Raw genomic sequence first — 13,777 nt, forward strand, 5'->3', positions numbered from 1 at the left:
ACTTTTTGATGGACATTACATATTTTAAAATATGCTCTCCTCCAAAATCGAACTTTTTGAAGTCATATGCATGTTTTAAAATATGCCTTTAAGTGAAATCACACTTTTTGGAATGCATAACATGTTTTAAAATATGCCTATGGGTAAAATCAGACCGTTTGAGTCCACTTGCACATTTTAAAGTGTATCTCACCTTTTAGATGCTAAGGCATAAAAACTTGGCTTTTCATGTCATAGCATAAAAAAGGTCCACTTATGGTGAACACTTAATATAATGACATGAAAAGTGTCCTCCAAAATGAATTTTATATGCAAAGGCATATAAAGAGTCCACTTTTCATAGTTTTTAGTCATATAATTCACTTAAAATTTATAAAAATGTCACCAAATGGGTCAAAAATAATATTCATCTATCATATTATTATATATAATTTATAAACATCATTTTAAAGTGACATTTAAATAAATATTTGATTTTTAAAACCAAATATTTAAAATGAAACTATATAGTTATATTGTTACTTTAAGTGAAAAATTAAAAAGTAACTCAACTTAAAATTATAACATAAAGTGAACTATAGTCATTTTAAGTTATAAATTTAAAGTAAAAGTAACTTTAAAACATAACAAGAAGTGAGTATAATGTTATATTTTTCAAAAAGTGAAAGTCAAATTGAAAATATAACATTATATTTTTAATTTGTGTTGTTGCACCTAAAATGTCCACTTTTGAGACACTAAAACGGGCATAACTCTTGACTGGCAACTCTGATTGACCTCTAGGTTAGACAAAATCAAAGGGAAAATTGAAAGGCATGGCATGAGAAAAACCGAAGGACTAAAAATAAGAAAACACAAACTCAAAAACAAAGAAAGGATGATGAAGGCTTCAAAATTAAGAAAAGGCTCGACAAAAAGCAAAATGAAAAAGACTTGATGAAGGCCTTTAGTAAAAGGATTCATTATATCAATTGGTACTGATTGGTTGATCAATACTAACCAATTAAATAATGAAATCAACTTAGAGAAATGCGAAACTAAGCTTGAAAAAAGTTTTGTACTGTTACCTACATTTTATGATGACAAAATGCAGGACAACAATCATAATATCTATCTATGAGTTAATGTTGGTATTGACTCTTAAGGAGCAACCTAAAGTTGAGAAGAAGGTGAAGGCTATAAGGAAATATAAGTAATTAGTACAAGCAAGGTATAAGGTATAACGCCACAGAAAATTGGTTTCAAATTTGGAGATAACTTTGGCATTATTGTTAAAGGGGAAGGGAAGCATAGTTAGCTTGATGAATATGAGTATACTACAAATAGAATGAATATATGATGAAGATAATAAGAACCCAAGATTAAGAACAAATGAACATAGAAGAAAAAATCGAAGACAATTGAAGAAGGTGACGTAAAATAAAAGGGGCAAACTAAAATAAGATAGAAGATGTGTTGCCAAGGAAGACTACAATTGATGTTGGTATTGGATGGTATATTTCAAATGTTTTGCCATTAATGCCAAGGGGGATATTGTTACTACAACTGATATTGCTACTCAAGATAATCTTGATGATGATAAAAGTTTAGCAAACTGAGAATATAGAGAAACGTAGAAGAATTGACTTAGTTATTTTTTTCATTGATGTCAATCTTATTGACTTACTAAGATGGATTCTAATATATGTAAGTAGCCAAACCATCTAAAGGATGTGGTGTTGAGAAAATAAAAGGTTGGAAAAAGTTAGAAGGTGGAATGATGAAGTAATGTTAAGTGTATGAGCTTCAATGAGCAATTGATGAATCAATTTTTGATAAGGTAATATTGGATTAATCTTTTTTATATGGCTTGATGAGAAGTTAGAAAAATGTACAAGTCAATTACATTGATTGGAAATAAAGGTTTGAAGTTATGAAGTGAAAAGACAAGGAATAAGTGTGTGCTAACAAGCTAGAAATGATGGTCGATAAGCAAAGATATTGATCATGGAGCATATGAAGCATAAGTTTGTGAACTAAGTTTGCAAGTGCTACTGAGCAAGATAGTGTAACTATGTAACAATATTAACCAAGAAAATAAGGTCATTCAATAAAGGAAGAACACAATTCGATGAATGAAAATAGTTTTGTGTAAATAAATTATGGGGCAACATCAAGTGCAAATCTAGATTACTCTAAAAGATACTATGAAAGATAATAAGTTTGTTATCAAAATCTATGGAAGAAATTGGTTAGGTAAGATATGATGGAAGAAATTCAAAGGAAGGTTTGTGATCCAAGAAAATTTCAAGTTCCAAGGTGAATTACAATTGTTTAGATTATGTGTGTTGCACACATTGCATAATATTTTATATTTCATTATTTTATTTTATTATGTAATGTTGCACCTAGCAGCGCCTAGATGGATGTGCAACATGTAAAGATTCTCATGGGATATACTTGATGAGTTGTATTGTAACATTGTGATAACATTTGATGTAATTATTTAATATTGAGGAAAAGATATTAAATGTCCAAAATGTGGGGCCAATGGGTTAGGTAGCACATGGTTTATGTAATACCACTTGGTATTTTTGTGGGACTTCCTACTATATAAGAAACCACAAGGGTAGTTGTAGAGACACAACAAAACACAAAAATATAAAAAAGAAAGTTGAGCAAGACAAGGCTTGATAGGTTAGCCAAGGGAGCATTTGTGAAGGTTGGAAGCATGACATGGGATGTGTGGATTCATGCTTGTTTACATAGATTGCTTGGTTGTGGCTATGGCTTTGAAGGCTTCCATGGTTGTATTGCAATGGTGTTTTGCTGAATAATACATGATGATGGATGCTTTTGGAGGCTCATTTTTCTCCTCAATGAGGATTTCCCAGGGTATATCTTGTGTCACATTCTTATGGGTATGTTGTCTATTCTCTTGCACGTGAATTTTAATTGCTTATTTATTTTAAATCTATTATGGGCCTTGTGGAAACAATAATATTTTTGTTGCAAGTTTCCTTACAATAACAGACATGATGCTTAAAATATTTTACCCAGTCTCAGATACATTATGTGAATGTTGAGAAGTGGTCAAACAGATGAGAGAAATTCAAGGGAAAACCTAATGAAGGAGAATAATTGGTAAATCAATGGCTATATAAAAGGATGAGGAAGAAGGTTAAAGTTGCCGATTGGTGTCAAAGAGTCAAGAAAAGATGAAAGAGTCACCATGAAGAAAAAAGGTAGGTAAAGTGTGAAGGAAAGAGTTGAATGAAGTGTTTGTATTGATCAACCAAGTAAAGAAGAGTGTGAAGAAGAGAATTAAGCATAAAGGAGATCTGAATAGGCAGAGGTAGTTGCTATTTCAAACATATCATTTCACTATTACTTTCTAATCATTGTAGCATAAAATTTCTTAACGAAATGGATCTAACAATCCTATTTGTAAATCATTGTAAGATGTCATTCTAACAAATATATTAAGTCCTTTAGTAATGCAACTTATGAATAGGGTAAACATATCTAGTTGATCTTTGGTGAAAATCCCCTAACAGGGTCACATTTAATAAATGTGCTTGTAACCTTTAAAAGGTTTGGCTCTTAATTGAGCTCATGTTAGAAGAGTGAATTTATTTGTAGGTGACAATTCACATGGTGTTTTTACCCAAATTTGGTTTCCACATTTAATACTGGTGTTAATGTGTTATTAGATGTGATGCATGTTATTTCACATGTTTATTTGAATTAAGTTGTAATATGTTGTTGGTTGGTTACATGTTTAATCGAGTTATCTTCTAATAAGTTTGTAAGGGTACAAAATTGTTTAAAGGACTTGTGATAACTGATTCACCCCACTCTTAATTATCCAACATAGTGCCTTGCAAGTACGAGTTTGAATTCTAGATGCCCCACTCATAGAGCCAATTGATACCGTTAATTGAGATTTCATTACATATAAATATAAATTTAGAAAAATGTTTAATAAATGTTATAAACATATAACATTCCAAATGATGAATAAAACCGATATAATGTACATATGGAGATCCGCAACCTTTCAAAGGGTTATTTATCGCTTTATCTTCACCAAGTATAAATGAGACAGAAAAAGAAGATTTAAAGGTGGATTTAAAAAAAAAAGAATAAAAGAGAGTTTAGACATGACCAATCAAAAGTCATGAATTATACAATTGACATTGTCAATTCAGTGATCCAAGTCAATTGTTAGAATTAGCAAAGTCTAAAAAAGTTGAACAGTTAATCGAAGAATAGGGCCAAATTCTAATCAACAATTAAAAGGAACACCCAATCAAGTAAATAAGACATTATTAATATAACATTTGTCTCATTCTCTAGTTATAGAACTTAAAAGACTTATAAGGAAAATACATAAATTTAAATACGTAGATTAAAGGCTTGCAATATTATAACAGTAATAAGTGCATAAAGATAAGAACATGTCGTGTCCATCATGTATATATAGTCTATTACAAATACCACTAGCTAAATACAAGAGTGTCATTAAGTGTGGTTAAATTCTTAGAAGAAGCTAAGATAGAACTAAAACTCTTTTAAAGGACATCTCAAGGAATATGAGGCAAGACATATAATCAATGTCTCGATGGGTACCTTGGATGGACATGATTTATAATGATAGGAGATGATAAAGGTGCTTTTAACCAAAGATTCAAACCAAAGATCTCCCAGATAAGAGGCTCACAATTTACCATTATGTTATGGACTCTTGCCAGTATTGGATGATTGCATAGAATGTACATCATTTGATTAGATAGATATTCATAGTTGGTTGCCCCTTTACATAAGGGACTGTCATATATTGTATGCAATTGTTGTTACTGCTATATATTGTTGTATCTAGTGAATAGTCTCATATGGTTTTTTTTCATTGTATAAATTATAACTAACAAGGAGAAAAATAATTTTCATATCCATACTAAAATTGGCCAAACACCATTTCAAACATGTACAAGTGAAATTAATAAAAATATATCAAATAATTTTTGAATAAATTTTTTATTATCAAATATTAATTGAATCCTTTCAACAAATTAGTAATACTTTCTATTACAAATTATATAAACTAGCATATCTTTCTTTAAAAAAATTGTATAAGATGTTGAAATATCACATGCCAAATAATGTAATCTAGATAATTTTCACACCACTGCTACTATGATTTATTAACCTTGTAAATCGACAAGATCTATACAATCTATACTTTTTTTTTTATAAGAAAAACAAAAATAAATAAAAAAATATAAACTAACCAAATTTACAATCAATTGAAAAATTGAATGTAATCAAATTCACCAACACCTTTAACAAACATTACAAACTAAAGCTTCCTTAGAAAATCCCAACACTCACCATGAATTGTCCTTGCAACATGAATGCCGTTCAATATAACATTAACCGACTTGTCATTGAGCGGGATAATTTGGCATCTTCAAAATATTTTTTTAATAAATATTTAATTGCGAAATTGTATTTTGAATCTTTTCAACTATTAATCCTTCTACTATAAAACATAAATAATAATATATTTTTAAATTTTTATAGATGATTTCTAATTACAACCTTGACTACAAATTATAAATAGAGTCCATAGGGCACTGTCTATACAAAGGTCAAAATGCACTTTTATTAATTAATTATAAATTTTTATATAAATGTTAATCTGTTAAAAAATACAAACAAATTAGTTATGCAAAATTTTTATATGAATGTTAATCTGTTAAAAAATACAAACAAATTAGTTATGCAGGTGCATTTGGTCCTTGTATGCCAAAACCGAGTCGACAGTGGGGCGGGCCCCCGCTCCTACAACAAAGCTAACGGACACCAACGGGATTTAAAAGAAAAAGCAATGGTAAACGAGTTGGGATTTAAAAATAGCAGCACAGGATTGAGTTCTTATTTAATCTTCAGCGTATGGGTGTCGTTCAAATTTAGCAAGCCGGTTTCAAATGGCTTGTGGAGGATTGATGGTAAAGGCAAGCGCCAGCTTTCAATGCATGGCTTACCAGACGGTAGCAAGCGAAAATGGTGGCAAACAGAGTGGTAAAAAATTGAAAGCTGTGGTTGTGGGAGGCGGATGGGCTGGATTTGGCGCTGCACACACTTTGGCCAAAGCTGGAGTTGAGGTAACTCTGCTGGACGCTGCTCTTTCTCCTGGGGGTCTCAGCACAGGCTTTAGGTCTGCTAAAGGAAAGCCAGTTGAGGCTGGTATCAAAGGATTCTGGTAATTTGCACCGCCCTCTTAATTATATGAATTTAATTTGCTGAGGTTTATCATGTGGCTTTTTAACGTAATTCTGACCATCTACCTTACGGAACGTTCAAAACTGCCGTCTACCTATATGGCCTATTCAATTTAATATCCTTTGGTAGTAGTAATTATTATTTATTTTTAAAAATCACTGTAGAGCTCACACCCATTTTCAGTATAGGTGGGCACTACACAGTGATTTTGAAAAATTTCTAGTAATTAATCTTCAGGAACATTAAAATTGAATTGGGTAATGATGTATGACTAGAGTAGTTCTGAAGCATTGTGGAATAAAGATGGGCTACAAAGTGATATACCAAATTTGGTCCCACTCAAACCATCGTGTAGTTTTTGCATGCCTAATGATGATACTGAAATCTTTTATCATGACCCGTGCTTTCCAATCTCATTGATTCTAATAGTGGTAATTATAAGAATGTTTTAGAAGTCATTGTATAGCTCATTATACAACTACAGACTATAAAGTAATTCTGAAGCGAATACATATTCTGGAACAGAGATAGGCTATAGAGTGATTTGCCAAATTTGATCCTACTCAAATTCTCGTGTAGTTTTTGCATACATGATGATGAAATGGAAATCTTTGATCATGACTTATGCCTCCTAATCCCATTAATTCTAGTAGTGCTAATTGAGAGCGAAGTTTCAAAATCACTGAATAAATCTCACCCGTTTTCAATCTAGATGGGATCTACACAATGATTTGAATTTGTTTTAGTAATTATTCTCCAGGAACATAAAATCGAATTGGTTATAACTTTTAGATTATAGAGTAATTCTGAAGCATAAACACATTCCAGAATGGATATGGGCTACAAAGTGATTTGCCAAATTTGACCCCACTCAAATCTTCGTGTAGTCTTTGCATGCCCAATGATGATACAAAAATCTGTGATCGGGACTCGTGCTTCCCAATCCCATCAAGTAGGGCCGAATTCTATTCTGACAGATTGTATATTGTGGATCTAAAAGATAATCAGTCATTCCATTAACAATCTCTAAAGTAAATCCTGGCTCACTACCATTGAAGAAATTGGTCATTTCTTGAACTAAAACAGCTCCATACGCATCTGCATGATTTTAAGAGGGAATTCACCAAAATAAAAACTACTCGCCAATCCAAATTTCAAATGGAGGTTAAAATCTGTCCTATTTTTGGGCAATCACCGATCTGATGGAAATTGTCTGACCACAACATCAAAGAAGAAAGCGTTCCTCAGATAAATAGTGATTTGTGCTTCTAGAGACTCCATAGCATCCATAATATAGAAATTGTTCTTATCTATCTTGTAATTCCAAATATCTATTACCAGATCTTTCAGCATTTTCTATGTTGTAATTCCAATGGAAATCTTTGATCATGACTTATGCCTCCCAATCCCATTAATCCTAGTACTGGTAATTATAAACAAATTCTCTAAATCACTGTATAGCTCACGCCCATTTCTAATATAGCCCTCTTAATTCTAGTAGTGGTAATTATGAGAAAAATTTCAAACTCACTGTATAACTCTCACCCATTTTCAATCTAGATGGGATCTAAACAATGATTTTGAATATTTTTTTAGTAATTATTCTTCAGGAACATAAAATTGAAGTGGGTATCATTTTTAGATTATAGAGTAATTCTGAAGCATAAACACATTCTAGAATGGATATAGGCTACAAATTGATTTGGCGAATTTGGCCCCAATCAAATCTTCGTGTAGTTTCTGCATGCTTAATGATGATACAAAAATCTGTGATCAGGATAAGGGTCAAATTCTATTCTGGCAGATTGTAATATTGTGGATCTAAAAGATGGTCATTCCATTAACAATCTCTAAAGTAAATCCTGGCTTATTAGTATTGAAGAAATTGGTTATTGCTTGAACGAAAACAGCTCCATATGCATCAGCATGATTTTTAAAAAGGGAATTCACCAAAATAAAAACTACTCACCAATCCAAATTGAATGGAGATTAAAATCTTTGTCCTATTTTCAGGCAATCACTTATCTGATGAAAATTGTCTGACCACAATATCCAATAAGAAAGCATTCCATATAAGTAGTGATTTGTGCTTATAGAAACTCCATAGCATCCATAATATAGAAATTGTTCTTATCTATGTTGTGGTTTCAACTATCTCTTACCAAATCTTTGAGCATTTTGAGCTACTTGTTAGCATGTCAGCTGGTCAGAAAAATATCTAAATTTGCAATTGGCAAATAAGGAGGATATATGGGATCCAGGATTCAATGAGTCTAGGAAAGTCTTGGTGAGTCTTGTAACATTGATTTCAACAAGCTCTGAAGGCTTCAGCCAGCCAAATGGAATCTTACCTTTGCATTCCAGGAATTATATTAATTTCACACTCTTCCAAGGCCTCTGTCTACAATAGCAACAGTTTCATGCTGCATCTTTAAACCTTTCCTTGATTAATAGCTCCTATTCACAGTTGATATTTTCTCTAATCTTTCTAATGTGCAATGTTGTTGTGGTGATCTGTATCTCCATCATCTATTTTTTTGTTTCAGTGATTTGTCTTTCTTATGCTCAGCAAGTTGTAATAAAGGGAGCTTAATTTATTGGTTAGATTGGTAAATGCAAATGTATGTCCTCTTTTGTAATGATTCATAGCAAGATATCAAAATCCATATCAAAATTACTCCTATGAGAATTGCATTTTTCTAGTATACTTCCTAAATTGAGAGCTTCTCTTGTTATAGAGCTTCTTGTGTGGGATAATTTTTCTTCTTACTAGTACGTGAGAGTTATAGGTTTAGTTTTAGCAAAAAATATGGAAGACCTTGTATCTATACAGGCATCTAAGCTTTAGGGCTTATCTCTATTTCGAAGATACAGTAATAACATGCTTTTGACGGTATGCAACAACTTTCTTTATTTTATGTAAACAGGCAAGAAAACTGCTGTCATAATGATATACTTGTATGCTGATAAAACATTCAATTTCTGCAAAATTTTGTTTGAAGTTATCTCATTACACCATAAAAATGCAATGCAATTAAATGCATAGACAGCTTTTTTCCAACATGCAGGAAGGTTTCTTATTTGGACTAAACTCAGTAATTGTTTTAGAATTTGTATTACATATGAGGGAGACTTGTCCTGTTCTTATATTCACAAACATTTCACTAATGTATTCAGAGAATGTCTAGCACAAGCTGCATGGAAAAGTTGTTCAACCTATTTTGTCTACCTCAATACACTTCACTAACCACATTATATCACTTCTATTTATATATTAATTACTTGCCACTATAGTTCTTTTGTAATTTCTTTGAGTGAGTTGGTTCGTCACAAGGATCAACTTGACAATACCACAGCATCAAACGTTTGATTTTGTTTAGCTGATTTATTACTTTGCTAGTGTTTGAATGATTTGGTTATGTATTTCTACACTATTTGTTTAAAAATGGTGATTGAGATCTTTGCATCATAAGTATCTGTTTTGCCAACACTATTTGCAGGTGGCAGTATCGCAATATATTTTCTCTAATCAACGATATTGGAATTGTAAGTAGTTGGGGTTTATTATTGTTATTCACTTAAATTCATTAAGCTTTATCTTAGATGAAAGATTCTTTAGGACAGGCAAGAAATGAAGAATACAATCTGTTAAATCTGTTTCATCCCATGTGTGTTTCGATAAAAAAAGTACTATTTAGTTTCAGTACTTATAAATGTGTTCTGTAGCCTTGGCCATTCACCAACTGGACTAGAAGTTCTTTCTACAATGCTTCTGGGATTCAAGTCGAAGCCCCAGTCTTTAATGAACTGCCTCGACTTCCAACACCTTTAGGATCTTTTGTTTACACATCATCATATTTCAGGTACAATTTCTGGATTTGGACATTATTGCACTTTCAAATTCAAATACTTTGTTTAACTATTTGGTCCTGTCCAGACATTTCTTTGTACTATTAGTCCGTAATGTCCCCTATTAGAACTATCACATTTGCACTATACCATTGTCAACTATAGCTTGATTTTTTTTTAAAACTGACAATTTGAATGTTACTAGTTTATGATAAGCAGCAAATATATTAAGCCTTCAATTTTATATGGCTTACTCTCTTTAGAATATCAATCTTTTAACAACCATATGATTATACCCTTGATAATAGTCTTCAGTTATGCCTTCTAATGGATTATACTGTGACAAATGGATTGTGAACATGTTTGATGATTAGTGATCTCAATAAATTCAAGCTGGGAAAGCGGATGTGAGAATGACATTCAGAGACACTGATTGAGTAATTGATGTAGTATCTAGAATAAGGAAATAATTTGATCAAACGATGTAATTATCTCTAATTTCTTTGACAATAATATTCTAATTTAAGCACTTGTATCACTACCAAAGAAAGTGATATTACAATCACCACTTAATATAATCTCTTGTATGATTATGATCCCAAAGTCAATGTGCATTCAAATTGATAATATTCCTCGTTGATATCTTGTGCTAAAGAGCATCATATCATTAGGCTTCAGAAACTGTTTATCAATATATATTCATCGACATATATATAGAAGCTGTTAAGTTCTTTGTAAATATCATCTATCTTCTGTTTCCCCTAATCATTGATTCACTGGTGAAAGTCTGTTGCTCGATGGTTTTTGTCTAGATTGTATTTTTCTTATTATGTAATTCGCTGACTGTAATCAACCTATTGGTTTGGATGATTTAGCGTTGACCATCTTTCTTATTGGTAACTAGGCTCTACCTTGCTGAATGTAGAATGCTATGCCTTAAATGATCTGTGGGTCCATATTGTCGTTCATAGCCCTCTTTCTTCATATAGAAATATGTTCTCTATCTTGACCACTGTAATAATCCATAATGGCTACATTATATCACTGGACGTATCTTGTTTCTATTTTTATCTCCAAAATCTGCACCCTAATGCTTTAAGTCTTGAAACCCTCGGCAATTTTGGTGAAACATTGGATCAATTAGAGGTTGTGGGTAACCTATGACCTAATTAAACCTCCCGATTCTAGGCTGGTCCTATCTAATATATCTGATATCTCACCTATGCTAATGAAGACATGAAATTTGTATAGAAAAGAGTAAAGATGTAAACTTGAACAATGGAAAATCTAAATGATGAAAACTAAGGTGACACATCACAAATAAAAATGCAAATTACTGTTGTATTCGTAACACAATGAACGCTTTCAACTAATAATCACAAAAACACACCTTGAAGGAACTGTTAATCCACATATATAATTTAAGAGAAGGCTAAAAGATGAATATACAAAAGGAAATAAATCACAATCCAATATATCACCAAAGAAACACAACTCAAAACATATGAATAACAAATATTAGACATAGAAGATGCAAAACGAGACATTACCTAAAAGGTTCATAAATATAACACAACTAGATAACATCGATCATCACAAAGCATATAACCAGATTTTTACTCCAAAAGCTGAATCCAATGAAAATTGTATTACACTCAAAGGCCCAAATAACAATATATCTGCATAATAGCTCAGAAAATTCGAGAAAAAGATGCCAAGAACAAAACCATCACATGTGCACATCTCCTCTCTCAAAATCTGAACAATAACAAAACAACACCACCTTCCCACAAAATTAGGAAGTGAGGGTCGAAAATTAGAGAAAACTGCTTACAAAAATAGCCTAAAAGCTCCAAAAACATGCCATATGCACTCCAAACTGTGCCTTGATCAACTACACATGCATACAAGTCCAAGAAGACTCTATAAATGCCAAAAATCACTCCATAATTGACTCCAAAGTCATGAGTTAGATGTAAGAGTCTAAAAATAATAACTGATACATCTCCCTTCAAATTTGGCATTTTAACTCACTATCCTTCATCTCTAAGTTGACCAATGATTCAAACTTTTAATTTGAAATGCAAAAACCCCTTTAATTTATTTATTATAATTTAATTACATTTAAAATTATTATTATATAATAGTTGATTTATAACTTATCAACTAAAAGAATTTAATATTTACAATTTAAAAAAATGCAATCATAATAAACTATTAATTAAAATAATAATATAGACTTGAAGAATTAAGTTCTATACTATTACTTTAACTAATAATTTATTTCTCTCCTAATATAGCACTTTGCGGACCCGTAAATCTTATTGCATTGAATTTAAATGAAAGGAAAAAATAAAGATAATACTGCAACAAATTATTTCTTTCATTTGGTCGACAATAGATGAAATAAGGAAGAATAGGGTTTGTGGAAACCCCAGTCGCATCATCCTGAAGGTTTTTTGGAAGTCTTCTGCACTTTCGGCCTTGGGTTTTTGGCAAATCATGACTGCTGTCTCTTGCTGTGATGTTTGCTTTAGCTGGATGTTTAACTGCTGTGGCTGGGCGTTGCATGATGTTGTCTTTTGCCTCTCCCTTCTCTATCTACTTGGCGTGCTCTACTTCATTTCCATGCCGTGGCTTGGCTTCATTTCCATGCTGTATTCCGTGACTACTTCCTTATGATTGTTTGTAATGCTGTTGCAACCACCATTCTAGAGGATAAATAGCTATAGCTTGCTGGGTTTGGAGATTCTGTTAGCTATTTCATGGCTCTCCTCTTTGCTGTGAGTGTTGCTGGTCTTTCTCCTTGACTTGGCTAAGTGCTTTGCATATTTTTTGCTGTTATACAACCACCACTTAGAGGATTTTGTTTTTCTTTAAAATCTTGTGGCCGTTTGTTGGAGTTGTTCTGCTGCGACATGAGGAATTCATGGCTATGTCTTTATTTCTTATTGGCACTTAGAAATGCCTTGCCGTGACTAGAGAGATGCATTCTTTCTTCTCTACACTTTTGATAGTTGTTCTTGATGGTTTTCTTGGGGCTGAACCTGCCATGAATGTTTGTTTTGAAATATCATAGTTGTTGGAAGCATGCTATACAAGGTAAGAACATGATCTTTCTCTATAGAAAATGACACCTATTTTGCTCTTCTTTGTTCTAAGATCAAAACCTAAATGGGTATTTGCTTTTATAGAATTATGCTCTTGGTGTTTGAGAATTTAGTGTGCCATTATACTGCCCTTGCTGGGTAATAAACCTCTTACAATTTTGATTTAAAGAAGAAATCTGCCTTAGTTTCTTTTGAAAGATGTTGCTGCATACTAGTATCTCTGGGTATTTGAAAATCTGAGACATTCATGTAAAACATGACCTTTTTCTAGAAATTTTCTTTCAGTCTTATGCTTCTATATGCAGTTTTTTGTAGAAATTCGAGAGTTTCAGCTGGTTGTAACTCCTTTGTGCTCCTTCCTTTATTGTCGATAAATCAGAAACTTTCTATACTTGTTATATTTAAGGAAATGTAGATGGAATACTAACAACAGATCTATATGGTTTAATATATCCCTCTTTTGATTTTTTCGCTATGGAATCTGAGAGATGAGCACCTTATACTTTCTGTTGTACATGCTTGAATTCATGTGGTACTTTGTTACTGATGATATC

At 32.1% G+C, this 13,777-nt stretch overlaps 1 protein-coding gene across 2 annotated transcripts in view; it reads left to right on the forward strand.

Annotated features, from left to right (window-relative positions):
* The first annotated feature begins 5,883 nt into the window (after positions 1-5,883).
* Positions 5,884-13,777, forward strand: part of LOC149549953 (uncharacterized) — a 288,427-nt gene continuing 280,533 nt past the window's right edge. The window contains exons 1-3 of one of the 2 annotated variants that reach the window (XM_089794991.1): positions 5,884-6,244; positions 9,765-9,810; positions 9,991-10,127. In XM_089794991.1, coding sequence (XP_089651117.1) covers positions 5,970-6,244; positions 9,765-9,810; positions 9,991-10,127 — 458 coding nt within the window. In that variant the 5' untranslated portion in view covers positions 5,884-5,969. The remainder of the gene's footprint in view (positions 6,245-9,764; positions 9,811-9,990; positions 10,128-13,777) is intronic. The other variant, XM_089794992.1, reaches the window with a different exon arrangement.

The sequence above is a fragment of the Cupressus sempervirens genome, chromosome 7 (assembly GCF_028749045.1).
Source record: "Cupressus sempervirens isolate cs-2001-9-10 chromosome 7, ASM2874904v1, whole genome shotgun sequence".
NCBI lineage: Eukaryota > Viridiplantae > Streptophyta > Pinopsida > Cupressales > Cupressaceae > Cupressus > Cupressus sempervirens.